Raw genomic sequence first — 8596 nt, forward strand, 5'->3', positions numbered from 1 at the left:
TCATTTGAAAGAGGAGTTCCATGCTGGGAAGAAACAGGTGGTAAATTGGGAGGCACTGTGAAAACGGACAGTTTTAATTGATTTTAAATTCTTACTTTAAATAAGAAGTATTACTAGTAAGTTTTTGTTGGAGAACTTTTCATTAATTATTCAGTTATACCCAGTGACCTCACTTTAGGAGCCAACACATAATATTCCCCAAATAAAAGGCACTGGAAGTTTATCAGGATGTTAAAGACTCTGAGGTTCTTTCCTGGAAATGGTTGCAAAGTGAGTGGTTAAAAAGTGGTACTTTGTATTCTTTACACTATTTTAAAATAGGATAGAGATTTTTAAGTTGAATAGCACATATTTTAATTAGCCTGCAAATGTTCAATTAGCTACCACTTTTCACTATAGTTAAATAGGATTGTGACTTCAGAATATGAATATGAATACATGTGAATGATAAAAACTTTAAGTGCTATTGTCCTTTATTGTCCTGTAGCCAGATAAAGCCCTTCCCAGCCTTTTTTATTCCTTTCTACACAAAAGGGATACCAAATGAAACTTTCTCCAACTTTTATTATACCATTTTATCTGTTCTAAGTAGAGTTGCTTATTAAAAGGATTATGATATTTGATTACACCAGAGGAGTGGATAATAGTTTCCATTCCAGCCCATAGTTGTATTTGAGTTTTGTATCTAAGATGCATAATGATAAACACAGAATTAAAGTTCTACTAATTAATTGAGCTTCCATCATCAGCTATTACGGTATGAATTTTTCCATCATATGTAATATGTGGTATTTGTTTTTAGGCAAGAACTAGTTGCAGAACTGGACCAGGATGAAAAGGACCAGCAAAATACATCTCGTCTGGTACAGGAACATAAAAAGCTTTTAGATGAAAACAAAAGCCTTTCTACTTACTATCAGCAATGCAAAAAACAACTAGATGTCATCAGAAGTCAGCAGCAAAAACGACAAGGCACTTCATGATTCTTTGGGACTGTTAAATTTTAAAATATGCAAAGAAAGACTTCTTTTTTAAGGAAAGAAAAACCCTTATAATGACAATTGATGAGTGTTAGCTTTTTGGCGTGTTCTGAATGCCAGCTGCCTAATTTGCTGCATTTGTTTCATCGTTTATTTTCCTTTTCTCATGGTGGACATGCAATTCAACTGTCTCCTTCCATAACATGGGGGCATCTCTACTTGAATAAGCAGCAGTTCTCAACTTCAGAACAGATGCAGTGAACCGTGGCTGTGTATGCATGCTTGTTGTGTGAAGGCTAGCCTAACAAAAACAGAGGTATCAAACTAGCTGCTGTGTGCAAACATCATCTTTTTTTTCGAGGTGGAACCTCAAGAATGATTTTGTTCTTGTATCTCATCTCAAAAAAACCAAGAATTTTTTTTTCCAAAAGATGGTATATACCAAGTTAAAGACAGGGTATTATAAATCTAGAATAATTGGTGGTACCTTATAGAAATGCAGAATCCTTAGGGATAGTTGAGAGTGAGGGTTTTGATGCCAGCATCCTTGGATCAGTACTGAACTTAGTTCCATCCATAAAATATTTAAAGGTAAGTGGCGGCTGCCATATTTAAGAAAAACATATTTCAGTAGACTAAAATTTGACTGTAATACATTGAACAAAATGGAACTCTTTTTTTTTTTAAGTATAAAAGATTTTTAATTCTGTGATTGCGTGTATGTGTGTTGAAACTGTAAAGCTTTTAAGATTCTAATATTAATATCCCTTAAATGAAATTAAAAGGTAAATGAACATGATCCAGTTTAAATGATCATTCCATCCTGCAATGATTATTGGCTTGTTTTACTGTATATTTGAAAAGCTAAAGAGAAATAATGGAAAATAGAAATAATTGCTCCAGCTAACAAGCTTGGGCTTAGATTTCTTTTACAATACCAAATGAGTGAAAAACCTGGCAAATGAGGACAGGTTAGTGAGGGAGTTAAAGGAGTATATCTAAATTATTCCAGCATCCAAATTATTTATTAGAATTGGAGTAATTGATTTTCCTTGCAAGCCCATCCTAGAATGCCTGCTGCCTTTCAACATTTTTGAAAGAATTTCACTTATAAAGAGAAAATTTATATTGTTAACAATAGCTTTGCTATCAACTTTGAAAATAAAAGTAATAATAAAACTTCAGTGAAATAATAGACTATATAAGCTCTATTTTTTCAGTTGGTATTAAAATAAATTACATTTTGATACCAGTACAAGATGTCTTTTAAATAGGGATGTCATCAACCTCATTTTTATAGCATTAATATTTTATGGAGAGAAAATTAAAAATGAAAGCATAATTGTTGTGATTATTAGAAATATATCGTGATTGTACCGTAGTTTTGCTCTGTTTCAGATAAGCAAGTTGATCTAAGAAGTTATCAAAACTATTCTTAAAATGCTAAAGCAGATAACTTTTTCTTCCATTATTTTTCCCTCTTCCCACTGAGTTTTATAATGTATTTCTTGTGTATACAAGCAATAAAGGTAAAGGACAGTTTGTACTAAACTGTGTCACTTTAGCTTCTTCAGAATCTATTATTAGAAAGTTTCTGGTAAATAAATATCTACCATCACTTCACTTAAATACAAGGAGGGTTTTCATTTCCAGATAATTACCTGGCTGAAAGTGATATTAGGCTCAGCGTATTAATAGTAAAATAAAATTGGCACATAAAATAACTCTTAGGAAAAGCTTCACTCTTCCATAGTACGGCTGCTTGTATTGACATCTGTCACTCCACCAAAAGGGACCTAGCCAGTGTTTAGAGATTGTTCTGATTATCTCTGAGCATGAGATAGCCAAGCGTGGATGCTAAGCCTTAACTTTTCCATTAGAATTTAGCATTATAGATCTCAATTTTTATTTCTAGTCATTAATGTGTTTTTGCTATATATTACATACATAAAGGAAAAATTTTTTTTTATTATTATTATTATTATTACATGCAATCACTTCATAAAAATATCCCAAATAGGTAAATGGAAGAAAATAGTGGTTTTAAATCATGGTGCCAAAAAAAAAAAGGCTGTTGAACACTTGCTTGTTTGTTTACAGTATGTTCCTAGGGGTCTTAAGTCCTGTAGTTGTCCTGGACACCGAGTGCAGTTCAGCCTTACTTTGTTTTAAGTACTTGTGTTGCCCAGCTTATATTTTTTAAATCCTGATTATCCTTGCTGATGGGAGAAAAGGATTGCAGGGATAATTAAAATCCTCAGCCCGTTTCATCAGTGTCCTCACCCATCAACCCTTCTAACAGAGATGTTAACAAGGAGCCAAATTTGTTATTAATTCTGGTTTTACCATTTATTCTAACTCTCGTTTTGGGGGGTGGAAATAGAAAACAGACAAGCAAGTGTCTAACAAATTCACAGTCGTTGAAAAAGCCCTAATTATGTTTTACTTTTGCCTCCAGGGAAAGAAAACAAAGCTTTTATCTAACCTAGAGGAAAATATTCCTCAGCAGTAAAAATAGCTTTTTTGAGTCAAATCAGTTAAAAGTATTTACCTTATAGCAACATAGCATATTGAAGAGATCTGTTTAAAAGTTGTTTACAAATGTTTGACTATTTTTGCTGAAGTATTTTAGAGTATTGAATGTCTTTTTTTCGCCAAGTTTCTTTTATGTTTCTAGTTTCAGCTCCTGCCTGTAGCCAGAGATCACAGGCCTTCCCTGTGAAACTTCTGTTTCTTTCTGTAAGTGTGTGTGGTTTTCAGCAGTCAGCTCCTCTCTTCAAATGGTAGGAAGTTCTACTTCTGTCATTCAGAACATTTTATGTAAAATGATGTAATGCAGAAATCCTTGTGCATACTGTATAATTGAAGGACGCTTTTTAGATTTATTTTTGTTTGTAATAAAATTCAGATTGTTATTCTAAACTTGGTATTAAAAATGGTGAATGATTTATCAGCAAATGAGCTGTGAGATGTTCTGCTCCAGCAGCATGTTTACCTTATACAAAATCAAATAAAAACTGAAAAGTCAATATTCTTATAATACTCAGTGCGGTTGTAACATAATCATGAACTTTGAGAGGCTGAGTGATTGGCCAGTTAACACATCATTTCCTCCAATTCAGATTTTTCATTGAATAGATTCTCTTCACAATTTCAATGAATCTTGATTTGTATGAAATATAACTTGGCATACATCACTACACTTCTCATTAGAAGCCTGGTTTCTAGTAGTATTTCTAAGTTACATTAAGTATTTCATTTTTCTGTCAACCTATGAGCCATCTAACCTACATATATGTGCATACACACATTCTTATAAACTCTGCCTTCATTTCAGTAAATATATCCATTTGTTCACTCAGTTTGTAACAAATACTTATTGGGCACCTATGATAAGCCAAGCTGCTGTGGCTAATGCCAAGTTACATGTCCATTACAGTCACATGATAATTCGATAGTGTTCCCATTTCACAGATGGGAAAATAGACTCCTAAAGTTTAAGACTTATTCCTAAGTCTGCTTTTGCATCATCATCTGTTTTAAGCAGAATCACATGCCTGGAGACTCTGTGGCCACTGTCAGTTTATGTGAAGGAAAATTGAATGGCAAAGGAAGCGGAACGTAAGGTAACTTTGAACTTGCAGGCACAGGGACTATGTACCACTCTATAAATAGCAACAAAGCCAGCACTGAGACCCAAACATGTGTCTTTTAAACTGAAGTTTGTGCTTTAAATTGCTGTGCTGTAATTTAAAATGCTCACTGAGTTCTGAGGTGCTTCAGCTTTTTCATTCACTTCTTTGATGGGTGGGGTATCTTCACTCTTCTGCCCCCACTCCCCACCCCCACACCTGAAAGATGTGCTAAAAACAGAAATGGTGGAAATGCTGTTAATGTGGCTTGGTTTTTAGACTTGTTCTTCCCTCTACAGGAAAATGAGATTTTTTTCATTTTTTGTTTGTGGTGTTTTTTTTTGTTTTTTTTTTTTTTTTGCCCTTTTATTTATTTTTCTTTTTGGTCCTATTCTTTGTTTTTTAATTGAGGTATAATTTTTATACAATAAACTGCATTTATTTAAAGTGTGTAATTTATTGAGTTTTGACATATGTATACACTTGTAAAACCACCCAACAACCAAGATCCTAAACATTTCCATCACCCCCCCACAGTTCTCTCATGATTCTTGCAGTCTATCCCTCCCTGCACTCCAAGCCCCAGACATGATCTGCTTTCTAACAATATAATATAGTTTGCATTTTCTAGAATTTCACATAAATGAAACCATACATATGTACTCTTTAGTTTTTAAGCTTTTTTCTCCTGTTGAAGAGTTTTAATTCCATTGAGAGGAATTTTAATTAAATCATGTTTAGTGATCCCTGAAAACCTTTCAGTCTCAGTCTTTGAGGGAAAATGTAGGTTTTAGGAGGCTATGGATATGTCCAGTGTGGCCAGCTTTATTGTGCAATGTTATCATCTTCTGAAACACTTAAGATCACTTTATTTTTATGTTTTTACAGAACCTTAATACTTTGCTCACAAAATTCCTTGCATCTGTTTGTTAAAGTAAGTAATCTTATATCTGTATTGCTTTAGGTGTTAGAAATGTGAGTGGAGATGGCAAGTAACAAATTGGTAAGTCCTTGGTAGTTTTCAGCAAATATGATTGATAAGTGTACTTTTTTTTTAAGTTTTCTGCCTTTTTTTTTTAAGGTTATAGCTTGCTCAAAAAGGGAAAGATTGGGTTGATTACACCACAGAACAATATGCAAAGCGGTATTTTAAATAACAATGAAAACAATCTTTTTTAAAAAAATATTTGATGTGGTATCTCATATAGACGCTTTCAGCGGTCCTGCCTGGTACAGTGATGCCCACAGGAGTAAGTAAGATTGCATTGGCAGGATGTGTACTCCTTTTCCATCAGTGACTAATCACTGCTCTCAGAGTTTCTTATGCCCGTGCCATGAGGTCCCACTAAAACTGGGTTTCTGTTTAAATGACCTGCTCTTCATGTCAGTGTTTTCAGTGAAGCTTTTCTGAGAAACAAATGGTTATTTATCTTCATCTGAGTTTCATGGTGTTTTTACATTTACAAGTAGTGAAATGCATTCTTTATCCTGTAATGTAATGGACAGTGATATCTTACAGATGCCATATGGCAGCAGGATAATTGCTCTGAAAGCACCAGGATGCTGAATATTTATTTTCAGAAAAGCAGAAATAATTCACAAAATACAGTTTCCTTTCACTGCTTTTAGCAAACTTACTGCTTGTTTCTCTTTATGGATACCTCTTACTTAGTTATTACAAGAATGACTACATTAATCATTGATTGATACATTTACTAAATTCAAATTAGAAACTGAAGAAACCTGAAAATTGATGTAACTTTTTTTATGGTTGAAGGAAAAATGGTGATATTTCCTCATCACACACTCTGACTTTTAATCAGTTTCCTATAAAGATACTTAACTAAATATCCATCTAAAATGTGATAAGCAAGTTACTTACAAAAATTGATACCACTCTTACTCCTTTTGCACATACCATGAGAGTCCTTTAACATGTTATTTCTTTGAGAATTGGAAATATGTCTTTATTCTCTAAGCTGCATGTGCAAAACATCTATTTCTGTACAATAGGGCCGTTATACTATTAGAACATTACTGTACAATAGTCTTACTTAAAAGTTCATTGTAAAACTCATGTCTGACTACATAATTCTGTCTACCTATTCATGATTACATGTAAATGTATATACATGTATAGTCCATAATTTATGTATAGTTTTGAGGAAGTAGTATAAATTGCCTTGGCCTAAGCTGAGCAGTTCTTCCTCTTTCACTTTTTCATCCATATCAGAAAATTCCTTAGTCTCTACACTCCAGATCATATACACTCTCTCCCCATATTCATTAGGACATAAGTGGGGCTGCTGCCAAAAAGAATGGGCTTAAACAAGACAGCAGTCTTTCTTTGTCTTAGAAAAAGTCCAAAATGGTATAGTTTGCTCATCTGCATCCCAGCCAAAGAGTAGAGGGGAAGGGCAAGAGCAGCGAAGGTGCATGTCACTTACACTCACATCCATTTACCAGAACTTAGTCACGTGGCCACCCTAATCCAGCAGGGATGCTAGGAAATGTCTATAAAATGGGCAGCCATATGCCTAACTAAGAGATGGGAATTCAGTTACAAGTGATGATCAAAAAGATTTAGAAGACAATAAATAGCCATTGCTACTCACTGGGAAAGAAACTAGGCCACTGGCTCCTTCAGATCTTCTGTCTCCACTCTCCATTGTAAAAGTGGGAATAAGAAGAGCTGGTCTCTCACAAGAATGCACAGGTAATTTGCATTTTCATTAATGTCAAAATCTGACCAATATGTTGTAGAATACTTTTTAGATTTTCCTGTATTTATAATTTGATGCAGCTTAGAAAAATAAAACTTAAAAATGTGAAGTTGGGATGCTTTAGTTGGAACACTGACTGGGAACTAGACTGAAAGTAATTTAGATATTCAATAACAGACAATCCACCTTAGAAAAGAAGCTTTCAATTATAACTCAAATGAATGAGGGGATATAAGTCTTGGTAGAACAATCCATTATGATGAGAAAACAAAGAAAAATTAGCCATGAGAGGAAAAATTGTTTAACAAACTTAGCAATGGCATTTTAAAAAATATAGTTGAAAGAAACAAAAGAACTAACATTTGCAAAGTGTACACTATGTCTCAGGCATTTCTTAAATGATACCCTTGGTTAGAGATAAACAGAAGCCCAGAAATGTTTGAAAACTTGCCCAGCTAATAAATGACAGTCTCCGGTTCAAACCTAGATCTTCTAAGTTTCAAGACCTACAAAAATCTCACTTTAAATTAATTTAGAACTTGCAATGCATTTTCTTGTAGACTTAATAAAGAGAAGGAGAGCTAGTTTAGAAGTCCACTCACAAAAGTCTATTGATCTTTAAAGGAAAAGAAATAATAATGCCATTGAATGTGTTAAAAAAGCAACAGGCCCAAAATGGAGTCACTTGTGCTAGGCCCCAGCTCAGCAAACCAAGACTTAATAACCTAACTAAAATGCAGTTTCAGCCTTTCCCAGAAATGTAAACTTTAACCAGTCAATCTGTAATTACCTGGTCAGCACTAAGTGATGAAATTCCCCTGACCCTTTCCCCTTTCATCCCCATGGGAAGGTGACCTTGCCTGAAACAATCCACTCTGCTAGTAAGCTTCCTTTTCCTGCCCTCTTTCTGCCTTTAAAACCTATCATTTTCTGCAGCTCTTTGGAGTGCGTTTCTATCTGCTAGATGGGATGCTGCCCAATTCATGAATCGTTGAATAAAGCCAGTTGGATCTTCAGATTTACTCAGTTGAGTTTTATTAACAAATGGAACAATTCCAATAAGGACCATAAGAGAAAACAGAGAAATGAAATGGTTGATGTCTTCAGGTGTTGACATTGTGGCGATTTGTCCCTTTTACAAATTCTTTCCCTTTTTGCTGTTTTTTGTGCAGTGGGGGAGAAACCTCCTTACGTGTCAGTCTAACTATGTTTCTCTGGCAGGAACCCAGGGCCCTTTGCCATGGGCACAACAAATGGAGCC

At 34.4% G+C, this 8596-nt stretch overlaps 1 protein-coding gene across 4 annotated transcripts in view; it reads left to right on the forward strand.

Moving 5' to 3' along the window:
• The window catches only part of MAP3K7 (mitogen-activated protein kinase kinase kinase 7), a 64806-nt gene extending 60797 nt beyond the window's left edge, over window positions 1-4009 (forward strand). For all 4 annotated transcript variants that reach the window (XM_010948924.3, XM_010948926.3, XM_010948927.3 and 1 more), the window contains one exon: window positions 803-4009. In XM_010948924.3, the coding sequence (XP_010947226.1) occupies window positions 803-983 (181 nt within the window). In that variant the 3' untranslated portion in view covers window positions 984-4009. The remainder of the gene's footprint in view (window positions 1-802) is intronic.
• The last annotated feature ends 4587 nt before the right edge of the window (window positions 4010-8596 follow it).

Source organism: Camelus bactrianus, chromosome 8, assembly GCF_048773025.1.
Source record: "Camelus bactrianus isolate YW-2024 breed Bactrian camel chromosome 8, ASM4877302v1, whole genome shotgun sequence".
Taxonomy (NCBI): domain Eukaryota; kingdom Metazoa; phylum Chordata; class Mammalia; order Artiodactyla; family Camelidae; genus Camelus; species Camelus bactrianus.